The sequence below is a fragment of the Lutra lutra genome, chromosome 14 (genome assembly GCF_902655055.1).
Source record: "Lutra lutra chromosome 14, mLutLut1.2, whole genome shotgun sequence".
Lineage (NCBI taxonomy): Eukaryota > Metazoa > Chordata > Mammalia > Carnivora > Mustelidae > Lutra > Lutra lutra.
In genome coordinates, this window is record NC_062291.1 from 57,695,827 (window position 1) to 57,710,196 (window position 14,370).

At 51.5% G+C, this 14,370-nt stretch overlaps 1 protein-coding gene across 1 annotated transcript in view; it reads right to left on the minus strand.

Annotated features, from left to right (window-relative positions):
- Positions 1–8,028: 8,028 nt before the first annotated feature.
- SLIT1 (slit guidance ligand 1) overlaps positions 8,029–14,370 on the minus strand; it is a 185,377-nt gene continuing 179,035 nt past the window's right edge. The window contains exons 34-38 of the mRNA XM_047701989.1: positions 13,687–13,817; positions 13,092–13,246; positions 11,795–12,083; positions 11,257–11,468; positions 8,029–10,476 (exon numbers count right to left, since the gene is read on the minus strand). Coding sequence (XP_047557945.1) covers positions 10,238–10,476; positions 11,257–11,468; positions 11,795–12,083; positions 13,092–13,246; positions 13,687–13,817 — 1,026 coding nt within the window. The 3' untranslated portion in view covers positions 8,029–10,237. The remainder of the gene's footprint in view (positions 10,477–11,256; positions 11,469–11,794; positions 12,084–13,091; positions 13,247–13,686; positions 13,818–14,370) is intronic.

The window sequence follows — 14,370 nt, forward strand, 5'->3', positions numbered from 1 at the left end:
TACCGGGACCTACTGTGTAGCTGACACATCCTTAAATAGAAAATATCCACCACCTGGCTATTTACAAAAAAGGTTTCCTGGCCCTTGTAGTGTGTCATTCGAGGTCAGTTGTGCAGTTAGGCACAAACGTTTTTCCTGCATTCCAGCCTCGCACCGTCTCTGTCCTTTCAGACAGACGGGAGGGCATCTTGCCACGCCGTCTCAGCACACAGCTGTTGTTGCACGTTACTTCTGAGTAATGCTTGTGCACTAAAGAAAAAGAAAATATTCCCCTTCGTTGATTGAATATTTGTTGAATCATGATCTCATCTAGTAGGATAAGTAGTTAAAACTAGAAGTACAATGTCTTTTAAGTCTTCCTCTGTGGCAAACAAATTTAGTAATGGACCTGAAGCTGAAATAGTGCCTCTCCTGGCCAGCCCTAGTGGGCTCCTTTTCTTTTCCATGTATAGTATATTTGCAAGCTCGCTCCCCAAGCTTTGGTCACTATTTGCGAATATAACTGGCCGGGCTGGGCCTGTTTGAACCTCGAATCCAGCCTAGCCGTTCTCAGCTCTCCTAGAAACACCAGCATGTTGATGGCCCTGGTTGGCACACCAGCAGCTGTAGCTTGAAGCAGCTCAGAGCTCTCCGGCCTGGCTCGGCTCGTGTGGGGGAGCCGTCCTAGACACCTCACCTCTTCCCTCTTCTGCTTAGGCCACCCCGCCCCCTTCCAGGAGGTGTCTTCTCGGAGATGGTCTCCCATCTCCTGAGCACGTCATTGACCACAGACGTGTCATACTAGAAGCGTCTTCCTCTCCGTAACTCTTTATTTTCCTTCTAGAATTTAGCCATTGGGTCCGGATGCTCTTCAGTTTATCAGCTTTTTCAGCCCACTTGTTTTCTACAATCTGCACTTCATGCTTCTTGCTGCTGAAGCTATATGTAGTATTTGGGAGGTCGTGTGTGGGAAAGATGCTCTACAGACAAGATCCGCATAATTTTGTATATTTATACCACAGATAGGGATTCGTTTTAGAGCCGCTGTAGCTTAAGGCTATTAGTTTCACCAGTGTTCTAGGAGACTGTGATATGGACTATGGTTTCAAATACGTTATATAATACATAGTTATACACACCACCGTGGAATTTATTTCACTGTGTAAATAGTGATATTTTCCTGTTCAAATGCTTCTATAGAAAATATTTATTTTAACAACAAAAAATTAACTGTCAAAAGGGCTTTCCAAAAAAGTGTTCTTTCTAGCCTCTCATCTTCCCCAATTACCATGCTCATCCATTAAACCCCCAAACAACAGCGTGAAGGCAGAGGGTGCAGCCTTGAAACCTTCCCTCTGTTTGGGCATATGCAATGTGGATTGGGAACCTGAGTGGTTCCCCCCACTGTCATCCCATCCCAGAACAAAGTGGGTCTCCCACCACCGGTATGACTGTGCCAGGCATGGCACCAGGGCTCGCCTCAAGCAGCCCACGTTTTGCATACACAGTTAATATCTTCCGACTGTCCAACAGCCTGTAGAGGGAAATGAGCCTTAGTTGTAACCCCAAGGAAATCCAAACCCATACCTGTGGGATATGGAGAAACCACTGGCTGCCTAAAGAAAGCATTAAGATAGGTTTTAGTCTTTCTCATGTTTGTGAAAGACACACACCTATTCACATTCATTAACCATGGGAGATAAGCGTGTTTCCTTCTGCACCTTGGCAGCACTCACGGGCACCTCAACTCTCCTCCTCCTCGTCCTCCTCCCTGTCTCAGCAAGCATCTGTGCAGACGTGGGCCAGTCCCACCCGTAACCCGTGGTTACAGAAGGAGACCGTCTGTTCTAAGATGTGTGCAGCTTTTACTTCTCAGGAGTCTTGGTCTGCGATTCACAGCACCCCTAGGTGTAAAGGAACTGATGGCTTTATGATCATGTTCCTCTTCCCTGTGCCCCATTCCTGGGCACCTCTGTCTGAGTCATGATTCTCGTTCCGCCCAGCGGCTGGACTGGGAACCGAGGCTCTGGGACCGCAGAATGCTTGGGACTGGACACAAGGGGGGGGGGTTTGTCCTCCAATTGAATTGTAATTTGCATGTTTTCTAATGGCCTCTCTTTTTTCTAACAAATGAGGAGGACACTTGAACAGTAATGCTGGAGAATGTTTTTTCTAAGTTACTATTTGTAAGCAAATCTGATTTTAAGATGAAATGTGAAAGGGTAACCAGGTGCCAGGGAATTTAGCACTGAACTAAACAGTCAACACTTTTTTAACCTTTGCAGGAGGAAATAGATTTTGCTCTCATCTAATGTTCACAAGAAGTAATGTTGTAAATAGTTTTTAAAAAATATTTATTACGTGTGCTGTATACAGATTCACGTTCTGAGTGGTGTTGGTCTGCACTGTAGTATTGTAGAAGGATATATTTTGAGCAGTGGACTTACTTTCATAACACAGTTCACACATGGAGAAAGAACAGAAACCAGCAGGTTGAGAGCTGTTTGGGGCATTTGATCTGTAATGCTACATCAGTCCAAGCTTTAACTGCCCCCTCTTCTCTTCTGGTTATGTTATATGTTATATATATTATACATACATATATGTATGTATAATATATATGATAAACTGGTCAGTTCCCAGATCTGCAGAGCAGATTTCCAGGTGTTCTTTCTGATGTGTTGCACATAAGCAATAAGATCCTAGGAAATAACATTTATTCTGGGCTCTGCGTTGGCCCTTGTCTCAGAGGATAGGGTGGGGGTAGAACAGCTCTTGCTAAGACCTCTTGCCTTTGCCGGAGAGGTGGCTATACTTGAATTGTTGCTTCTGTTTGTCTGCACGCTTCTTCATGTCATACAACTCTAGCAATGGATGAGAAATCTGCCAGCACCAGACACATCAAAATTTGGGCATGGAGATTGAAAAATGGTCATTTTTCCATGAATTTGTAGGGCTTCTCGAATCTAGTTGAGGCAAAGCTCATTTGGCTGTAAACATAAGAATTTTTTATGTTAGGAATTTAAATTGCCAGCTAAAAGTCCTTTGAGTCTATCTGCCCTGCCTTTGAAGACTAAGCCCATTTCCTGGGGTCCTCCTCTGTGCCTGGGTTTGAAATGTCTGGGGTAAAAACCCTTTAGAGCTGAGCGAGGCAGGCAGTCCCTCTTCCATGGCTTCCAGCGTGTCCAGTTCCACAGCTTTCTGAGCTGTTGAGCAGCCTCTCCTGTGACCGTCCTAAACTTTATGAAAAATACCCCACACCCCAATAACCATGAATAGAATAATGTAGTTTTTTAGGCTTTTGGGATATGTCTTCTCTTTTGTATTTATGATGGTGTTTGGAATTTTTCACTAGTGTTTTTTTAGATTGAAGTGGGTGCGTTAGGATAAAACTTTCCTTTGCTGAGCCTGAAAGCAAGCAAGAGGAAAGAAACTGACCTATATTGTGTCATTGGGAAGGTGACTACTCGTGGTGGTGGGAGGGCAGGGAGGGGGCATTGTAGATTATGTGGGAGTAAAATAGAACTATGGCCTGAGGCTCCCCAAGTATTATTACCTTGTAATAAATAATCCCCTTATTAGCCTCACTTAATCTCAACAGAAGCCTGCTGTTTACCCTCAGGGAACAAGTAGTTTTCAAAATTGAGCTCCTCCAAGGTCACTGGCCAGTGCCTGTGTGGAGGCACTGGTCGTCTTTGTGAACTCATGGCATTATTTTCCCATATGCATTATGATACTAAGAAATTCAACCCCAACCTGTATGAAAAGCACAGCCCAGGGTCCTACTTCAGGCTAGAGTCAATGCCTTTCAGGGGCCAGGGGGGCATAGGAGGCCCATGCAATTTAACTGAAGCTCAGGTGCCGTGTTGGGTTTTTATTCTTTTTAGGCCACGACCCTTCAGAATGAGATTAGGGCAGGGGCTGCTGATCCGGCTGTGGATCCAGGGAGCTCTAAGATGAATCTCTACCGTTCCTTTAAGGTCTTTCTGGTTCCTCCCAGTGTTTTCATTGCCGAGGTCAATCTTGTAGTTGTTCAGATGTGCTCCTTTTTGCTGTCTTGTGAGTCTTAGCCAGTGATCCAGATGCCCAAGGAGAGAGTCTCCGGAGGGACTAGCCCCTGTCTGGTACCAAGCGTGTGCTCCTAACCTATGTGAGGGTGGTCTTTCCAAGAGCAGTGAATTGAGAAATTCTACAGATGGTAATCTGGATGATCAGCGTGTATCTCTTGGGCCTGGATTTCCATGATGTTAGTGAGTGTAGGAAAATACTGTGTCTTTAATGGATGAAAATTCAATGTATGCTGTGAATTTGTTGGTTTGAAACATTGAAAAATTTTCATTAGACAATGTTTACATACCTCACCTGAAGAACCTTTGAGAGTGTATATATGAAATTTAAAAATATATTAAGTTGCTTTAAAACAATATGTATAGCTATAAAAGTTGGAGTTATTTTAACTTTGAATATGTACCACGTCTCTTAAATATTGGAATCTGTGGATTTTTTGTGCTTCTGTGTTTTACTTTCCTATTAGGCCATATAGGAAACTGTGTTCTTGTTACTGGTAAAGGGGCCCTCACTGAAATCCAAGCTTGGAAGGATTTCCTTTGTTGTTTCAGATTTTCTTGTTTGGGTTTGAGGGATGGGGTATGGAGCTAGAGGATGTGTGGGAGGGATTTCTCTAACATTGAATCTATTCCATGAGCTTTTTCTAGGCGCTTATTTTATTGCAGCGTATTAAACTTCTTTGATATTAAAGTGTGTTTGTGTAGTTACTGGAGAGGGAGCAGAACACATGGAAGCCCGGTATTCCACTTGCAGCCTCTGGCGAAGTTGAGAAGTTGCCAGAAGGAACAAAAAACAGTACTTCTTTGTACTTTTGCCTCAACCGCGGTGTCGGGACTTAACGGAGCACTGTTCGGTAGATCTGTGGCCATTTTGTGAGGTATGCCTAACTTCAGGGGCAAGAGAACACCATGGACGAATCCTTGGGAATTCCCACCGCAGACTTGGAAAGGCGCCCGTGCTTCATCCTAGGGGCAGAGAGCAGCTGAACCAGGTAAGCCACTGTTAAATTTGGGGGTGATCCGTACAGCCCCCGAGGAGGGCTGCCCCCATTCCCTAGAGTCCATGTTGGGGCCTGGCAGAAAGCTGGAAGGAAATTCTTGCATTTCCTAGCCTTGTGACCTGTTCCACTGTATTCTTTCAGTTCTGCTTGAGCAGGGTCCGTGTAAGCATCCAGGGGGCCATTGATTTCTGTGGAATCAGCCATGATTTCATTAATAAGTTAGAGGACGGTGGCCACTGACACCCAGAACTATATCCAGTAAACATAACCCTGCAGCTGACAATTGGGCTACCTCCCAATCTGGATTAGGAGAGACATCTTGTTCCATGTTAGGACTTTTCATTGTTAAAAGAGACTTCTTTTCCTCCCATACTGATCCTACGGTAGAATAACTAGACTTTATCTCAGAGGTGCACACTGACTGGCTGGGGGTAAGAGACCATCTGGAGAATTCTCTCTTGAGAGCGCAGGGCATCGGGACAATAGGGATGCATTAGCGCCGATCTCAGGAAAACTAGGCAACGCTAGTTGGAAGCATGGTCATTCATTCTTTCTGTTGCTTCCACTCCCCAGCCAAGCCCTGCTATGCCCATTTCCTTGGCTGGGGATTTCCTTTGAACTGTTAAATTTGCTCCTTACTTCACTTTAACTCAGAGGTTGTAAACTGGTGGCTCACAGATGTGTTTTATTTAGCCTAGTGTTTAAAAAATTATACACTATGAGTGTTGACATAAAATTTTGGTTTCTGGCTTCTCTTTTAGAAAATGATAGTGAAGATCTGGTAAAGTTAGTGCATGGTAAGAATCTGCTGGAGCTCAGTAGATTGGGAAGTGTGCCTTTAAGGTCACCACAGTCCCTTTTTTCCCTTTTTAACAGTAGGGAAACAGGTCTCTTTATCAGAAGATACAAACAGGGGCACCTGGGTGGCTCAGTGGGTTAAGGCCTCTGCTTTCGGCTCAGGTCATGATCCCAGGGTCCTGGGATGGAGTCCCGCATCGGGCTCTCTGCTCAGCAGGGAGCCTGCTTCCCCCTCTCTCTCTGCCTGCCTCTCTGCCTACTTGTGATCTCTGTCAAATAAATAAATAAAATCTTAAAAAAAAAAAAAAAAAAAGAAGGGACGCCTGGGTGGCTCAGTTGGTTAAGCGGCTGCCTTCGGCTTGGGTCATGGTCCCGGCGTCCTGGGATCGAGTCCCATATCGGGTTCCTTGCTCGGCAGGGAACCTGCTTCTCCCTCTGTCTCTGCCTGCCTCTCTGCCTACTTGTGATCTCTCTCTCTCTCTGACAAATAAATAATAAAAGAAAAAAAAAAGATACAAACAAGGGGCCAGATGGGCATGTAGCTGATTGACTTACTTAGGTAACCCACTGTCCAGACACCTGAGCTTACAACCGTATTTTAACCCATTTTCTCTCTTATACCCAGGTCATTACATTGCTTCCCAAATGGCTAATTGCTTTGCAGGCACTGCTGTTAACCATCACTGCCCACTTTCAAGGTGACCACGTGCTGTTAAGGTATGACTTGGGCAACCATCATTATGATCTAGTGGGAAATCAGTCTGTAGTTGTGGCAACAGAGGAGGGCCAGCTGGGTTCCCTTGGTGTAAGGGCCTTGCCCCGCCTGACTACCAGGGCTCAGTCTCCCCTAGACGCTCATATCACGTATCCTACAAAACTCCCAAGAGCAATTTTGCAGTCTGAAATCATAGTGGAACTACCATAGAAGTATGTTTGCCTTCTTTCTCCTCTGATCCCTATGTACCACTGGTTCATGGTGACAGGTTAACCTTATAGGACAGTTTCAGAAGCCACATTGCTTTCTAATCTGTAGCCCTGATGAACTGAAACCTTCAAAGCCAGGTCAAATGTGGGTGTGGCTCTGGTGGCAAACACAAAATGTGGGTGTGGGAAACACTTGAAGGGAAATAAGGCTGAGTAGCCTCTCCATGTCTCTGTGTGTGCTGTGCTGTGCCATGCCAGGGTCTGCCTGTCCTGACATCCCCAGGGAGCTCTGACCCGTCCTGACATCCCCAGGGAGCTCTGACCCAGCCATCCCCTGGAACTCCCCTTCCTCCTTCAGGAGGAACCCATCTCCTCTGCCATTTCAGGAAGACCAGAGAGTTCCAAGGGCAGATGTCCTATATGTGCTGCATCTGAGGGCCATCTCTGGATTATGGCCAGTGTGTGGGCAGCTCAGAAACCCCCAAGCCCTGGGAGGCAGCCATGTCAGCAGCCCCGGGCTCATCCTTGGTGCAGAAAAAGAGATCAACAAGGCAGAACCTGAGTGAATCAATGTCATGTTCACATGGAAGACAACAGACAATATCCAGCACGTTCTAGAACAATTCTAGGGAAAGGGTAGGTGTGGCTCCCTCATGGGCCTGTTCTAAACCAGTCTCTCTAAAAGAGTGACAAGACTACAGAAACCCCTAAACAAAATGTCACAACCACACCGCATCTGAAAAGCAAAACGAGACACTAGATATTGACTTTAACATATAAAAATACTGTAACAAAATGAAATACAAATATATATATTAGAATCTGTTAAGTATTCTGTATAAAGAGATACTTTCGTGGTTAGGCTAATAGCAGGCAAAAAGGAGACGAGTCTGGCCTTTTCCTGACATCTTCACAGGAAGCCAGGGCTGCCGTGGCCAGCAGTGGCAGCAGCAACCCCAGGACTTGTCCTGCTTGTGTCTCTTCAGCGCGTGTTTAATGGAGAGAGCCAGTGGCGACATCAAAGCGATCGAAGGTCTTTAGTGAAGGGGTGACCAGGTATGGAGGTGGTTTAGCAGAGATGATCTGGCCAGAACCTTCTGGGCCTCAGTGTGAACAGGCAAGCGGAGTGCTGATCTGGCTCCTTAGCAACTTGCAGATTGGTGGGTAAGCTAAGGAAATGTGGATCTGGGCCATGGAGCTCGGCCCCCTGCTGCCTGCACAGCTGTGGCAGAGCCCAGCCTTCCAGCTTGACAGAGGGTGAGCGTGGGGCCAGGCGGCCAGGCTGGGATGTGGGGTGTCATGGAGGGGTGGGTGAGGGCCATGGCCAGCTCACAGGGCACTCCCTGTGAACAGACCCCCCCCAGACCCCCTGGCATTTGGGAGTGCAGGACTCCTGGCAGCCGTCACCTATCTGCAGGTGAAGAGGCTGCTGTCAGTCGGTGCCCCTCAAGCCCAAGGAGCCTCATCTACTCCAGGGCAATGGGGAACAGTGATGGCCAAAGGCAGGTAAGTGTCTCGGGGCCGGTGGTCCCAGAATGCCTGTCTTCCACACAAAGTGAGCTAGCTACACTTGAGCTTTCGTCCATAGATCAGCACCTGCCTCGTGCTAGAGCTGCTCGCCGCAGTCCCCCAGGGGCCCAGAAACTGTAGGTAACAGAGGGATGACATGCAGGCCTAGGAGAAGCCTCTCAAAGCCCCCACTGCTGTGCATGGAGGGGAGGGGCACCGCAGCCTTGCTCAGAACTACAGTAGAGCCCTGTCCCTGGTGAAAAGCTGAGCCCGCCATGAGAACACCTCTGCACTTGGGCAGGACAGATCCCCTTTGCGTTATAGGACTTCTGGGACTCAAACTCACTGGCCGGAGTCCCAGTGTAGTGGAACATGCCAGGTTTCCCCAGTTGTAAGGGGCTCCAGCCCTCTGCTGTTCAGCATCCAGAGCTCCTGCTTCTCCTCCCCTCCCCACCATGGTGGCTAAGGATATGGGCACAAGACCACCTCAACCACACCACAGCCTGCTCCCCCAGCCCTGTCTTCTGGTTGTAGATGGAAGGGGCCAGGAAAGGGACATGCTCACTCCCCTTGCCCACTGCGGTCCCCTGGGGCCACACACTCTTGGGGAGACATCTGGGCAGGAGAGTGACCTATCTTCTAGCCAGTTTGCTATTTAAAGATAAGCTTTTTGTGTTTTCTGCATGGAAAAGAAGGATTTGTGGTCACGTGGCCATTCAGTGACTCTTCAAAGAGTCATTCCTTGCAAATGCCTAAGTGAGCAGCTCTAGGTGGGCCAGTGTCTGTGGTTGGTGGTTGGAGCCTTCAGCTCCTCTCTTCCCAGGCATCCTATTTACTCCTGGGATGCGCTACATTCATTCATATCTGTCCAGTAGAGCAGCCCTGTACCAGCAGCCCTTAGGCAGGTAAACACTTGTTGATGTGATTAATGACAGTGGATCTTCTGGCTCCTCCAGCCTCCCTTCTGGAGCCACAGTGGGAGGGTCTACATTGCTCCTATGTTCAGTCAAACCACGTCACCATCTGATGGCTGAGGAGATGGAGGCCCAAAGTCACAGAGTCAGCAGAGGTTTCATGGTGCCTGTACTGCTGCTCCCTACTGGTCTGCACTGTGAGGGATCTGAGCCCTGTGTCCATGGGAGCAGACCCCTCCCTGGCTAGGGGCTAGGAGAGCACAGGACCAATACCCCTTTGGTGGTCAGTGTCTGGATGGGGTGGTTATTCAGCTGGAGCCAAGAACTAACCTCCCCTCACTTCCCCGCCCCCCATTCTCTCTGGTGGGATCACCACCCCAAACAGACCCAGGGGACACTGCCTCCACCTTCCTTGAAGCTACTGTGGTCAACCCCTAACTTTAGGATTTAGAGGACTGATCCTAAGACCCACCTCCCTCCCCAGCCTCCTTCCCCATGGAGCAGTGGCTTCAGGGCTCCTCAGCCCAGGGGGCAAGGGTCAGTCCCTTCCTGGCCAGCAGGAGGGGCCCTTTCCCTCTGCAGCCTGGCCTACTGCTAGCGGATGCTGCAGCAGCAAGTGGAGCAGAGAGCCAGGCTGGCTACCCCAGGGGAGGCTTCCAGGTCATCCGCAGGGGGCAAGGGCCTTCTGAGGCCAGTATGGGCCACAGGTGAGAAGGAAAAGCTGGTTTGGGAAGGGGCCAGTCCCTTCTTCAGACCCAAGTAGTAAGCAAGCAGGGGGTGTCACCATTCTGCACTCTTGGCCTGACCTCAAGCACACATTCATTCAACAAATATTTATTAAGCGCCTATTTGTGCAAGGCACTTCCGGAGAGGGCAGCCTGCAGCCCGGGCCGCGCCCACCCATCCCACCCCCAGTGCTGTTGCTCCGGGAGGTCGGCCCAGGAGCTGCTCCGCTGGCCCACACCCCCAGCCCAGCTGCAGGCCACCGGGCTCCGCTGCTGCCGTGTCCCCTTGCCCACCTCACCCCTCCCTGTCCAGCCAGGCACTACACGCAGACAGCACAGCCACACTTGGTGGGCTTCTCCACCTCCTCCGCAAAAGAGGTCCCGTCGCTGCACTCAAAGGTGAACTTCCTCCGCTTCAGCCGCAGGCCCTGGCAGCAGCCCTGACCTGGGCATGAGCCCCGGCACTCCACCCACGACAGCGGACGCGTGGTCTGGCAGATGGCATAGCCCCTCTGGACCTGGTGAAAGTCCCGGACAGGGTCCCCCCGGCACTCGGACTCTGGATAGGACAGACACCAAGAGAGAGCCTCAGGGCCCACCCGTGGGCCAAGGCCGGCCCAGGGGGAGGGCAAGAGGAGGAGGAGAGGCAGCCTCCAAGGACCAGATCCTCCAGCGCTCAGACTCCACCTCCGTCCCCACCAGACATGCACATGCACGGTCTTCCTCCTGGGCCCACAGTCCAGTGAGTAGGAAGGAAGAACTTTCTAGCTGCCAGGACCCTCCAGGACAGCGTGGGCTGCCAGGTAAGTGGGCTCCGTGCAAGAGGAGGCTGGCAGCTGGGAAAGCAAGAATAGAGAAGGAAATTGTGCCAGGAGCAGGGGGTCTGCGGGACCCTGAAGGTGCTTGCGTTCTGGACTTCCCTCTGCCCAGCCTCAGCAGTCTCTATTCCAGCAGAAGCATCTTGGTCACAGGGGCCTGGGAAAGAGTTCCCAACCCTCAGGCTTCTGCTGCTCCCAGGGGCCCAAGATAACAGAGCCAAGATGTGGAGGTTTGGATAGGAGCTGTTACCCTGGGCAGTCTCTTCTGTAAGGGGAGACCCCCCACCCAGCTACAGGGGTCATGGGTAAGGGGGTACATGCCCTGGGTAAGGGGGCTTCAGGGCAAGCTGGGCCATGTATCTGGTGGTGGGGCTCAAAGCCCAGAGGTACTACAGTCCAAGAGCAGTCCAGGGTGCAGGAGAGGGGAGGGGGCACAGAAGGGGATGCCAGGTTTGGAAGAGGAAAAGTCAAGTCACTACTGCAAGTTGTGGAAAGGGCATGTCAGGAGGGGGGCCCCTGACCTTGCTCACACAGCTCGCCTGAAAAGCCAGGGTCACACACACAGTGTGCCCCCTTGGTGGCCAAGGCCTGGCAGTGGCCGTGGAGGCACCGCAGGCCCCCACAGGGGTCCACAAGTGCCCCGGCCTGGTTGCACAGAGCCCCCGAGTACCCATCCTGGCACTGGCAGTTGTAGGAAAGAGCATCGAGGGGCACACACTTCCCGTGGACACACCTAGAGGGAACGGAGAAAAGGTACTATGAGAATAGGCTGCAGTCAGTCCAGTCCTAGGGCACCCCACAATCCCAATCATGGTGTCAGGGGATGTTCTACTGTACCCAAGAGCAAAAGGGAGCAAAATGGGATTCTGTCACCCCTGGCCACCCCTAGGGCCCTCTTCCTATTAATAAAAACTGGAAACTAGAAAAAATCATTTGTTGGGCCACATGTTCCAGTTTGGAAGGGTTTAATACAGTCCATACAGCAGCCCTCACCCTGGGGATAGGAGCTGGCAGGCAAGGGAAGGGAACCTGCAGGTGGGGCAGGGGGCCAGAGCTCACTTGTGGCCATGGCAGGGCCCGTCCGCTGGTTGGTCACAGTGTAGGCCCCCCCAGCCGGCCTCACAATGGCACACGGGCCCCGGGGTGGCGTTGGGCTGGCAGATGCCATGGAGGCAGTAGAGCTTCCGGCAGGGCTCACAGCCCGGCACCACGCCTGGCTTCATCCGTGTCTTGGTGAAGTCCTGCAGCTCATTGTTGATGTAGAGGTTTCGGATGCAGCCATGGAAGCTGGTGCCATTGAGGATCTGCCACAGGCGGAAGGCGGCGGAGTTCACATCCACAGGCATCCCTGGGGGGGTGGGGGGCAGGAGGGGACAGAGCTGGGCTGAGGCAGGCTCAGACCATGCCTGGCACTCATGACTGAGGTCTGCTGGGCATCTGCACAGGGTTCCCTCCTGCCCTCAGCCTCTGTCCTTTGGCCTTTGCAACCCTGGGCCAAGGTCCTTGCCACCTTGGAGGGTCCAGACTCCTTTCCCGGAAGAAAAAGAAAACCTGCGCCCTCTAGGACTAGAGCCCAGGGGCGCCAAGCCTGTAGCAGCCAGCTGACAAAGAGCCCCGGGTGCCTAAGCTCAGGCTGCCCTCACCCAAAGCTCCTTCCTGCACTGCAGGACACCAGCTCTTACCTCCTTACTCCAAGAGCAGCCAGAGGACCTGGGTCTAGAGCTTTGTCACCTGCTTTTGTGGTCGTTGCAGCAACCCTCTGAGGTCGGAATTGCTAAACCCCATCTGGTACTCAGTGACTTGCCTGAAGTTGTACAACTAATAAACCACAGAGCTGGAATGAGAACTCAGGGTTCTCTCCTCCCTTCCTGCTCAAGAGTCTCACCAAGGCCCTCCACAGCACCGAGAAAACCCCACTATTGCAGAAACCTGACTTATCTGCACCTGGAAATGTTTGCAGGTATAAAGCATGGAAAGCCAGCTGGAGCACCCCAGCTGATGCGGGGACTCTGTGCTGGAGCCTCATGCAGCAGCTCTGGGCCACAGAGAGCTCTGAGGACCTGAACACTTGACAAGCTCCTGGTGGTCCAGAGCCAAGAGGAAAGGTGCCCACTTTGGAAAACAACTGGGAAAGCTCCAGGCTCCCCAGACCAAACCCAAGGTACCTGTCCTTGGTCAGCCTGGACTCCAGACGGGAAGGGCCATCCACCAGTGGGCTGGAATACCCCCCAGTCCAGTGGCCTGGGTATCAGCCCTCCTGGCAAGCCTTAGGCCAGAGAGCAACAGAGGCCCCACCTGGAATGGCTGTCGCTATCACCTAAGTGAGCCTCAGCCTCTCCCTGGGCCAGGTCCTTACCTCCCACATAGAGGGGGGCCTCGCTGTTCAGCGTGTAGTGTTTGCCAAAATTGTCCATGGTCATGGGACTGCCTCCATCGATGGAGAGATTCACCATCTGGTCAAACGTGACCAGCTCAACGGTATGGAACTGCCCATCATTGATTGTCTCGGCACTGGAAGAAGATGGGGTGCCCCCACCCCAGGGAATGGGCTTCAGTTTGGCCCATCTCTGCCTGGGCCCTTTCCCAGAAAGGCCACTGGTACGCAGCTGCTTCCCAAGGAATAACATCTCTAAGGAAGGAGGGTGTGTAGACTGTGGCCTAGGGCCTAGTCCCTCCTGCTTCCCTCCTTGGAACTCCCTGGGCAAAGCTGAGCAGTTTGGGACAGGGGTTTCCAACTTACCATCTCTCCCTTCCCCCTAAAGAAACCCCAGTGAGAAGATGGGATAGGGAAGGGTGGGCCCACTGCTCGGGCCTCAGCTCCAAGGTGGGGCTGCACTAGATGGTTCAAAGGCCCTTCCCACTGGAGCAGCCCAGTTCTGGTGGTCCCGATAACTGCCTGCTCTTGAACCAGGAGACCCTGAGGGAGGGCAGTGGGCATGATGGACCCTTACCTGTAGATGGCAGAGCTGGGGTAGCTACCTGGGTCATAGCTGACACGCACATGACCCTGGTATAGCTCCACTGCAATGTGGTCATTGTCCCCATTGTACAGCAAGATCCCATTGTCCTCTGCCGTGGAGACCTGTGGGGCAAGGGCACTTTCTCTCCCACGTAGCAGTGGCCCAGGGAGGTGGGGCAGATGGGGGATCCACATTTGGAAGACGAGTGCTATGTGCAGAGCAGTGGCCCCTGACAACCCAGCCTACCCAGGGGACACATCCTCCAAGGGATGCTGACAGAAGCTAGTAGCCCCTGGTTCACATGCCATCCACTGCCAGTAGAAGGCAGATGGACCAGCTGAGGCCTGGAAACTGTGCTAGGAGGGGCAGGTAAGAGACCGAAGGGCATCTGCCCAGAGAGGAAAGTCCAATGGACGTGAGGTAGCCCATTCTGTGGACCTCTGGGAGCCACCAAGAGGACAAGTAAACAAAGGCTCTTAACAACCATGACCACCCCAAGCCGGAAGGAGCCATTCAGGAGGTAGTACCTGTCTCCGGAGCCATGCATGCAAAAGCTGGAGCTATCTTGGGAGGGAGAGCGCTCTACAGTGCTGTAGGGGCCGTGATCCTGCCTTGTCCCTCTTCCCCCACCACTTCTTGGTAAAGTGGTAAAGCGACTCCCTGGTCGCATAGGGC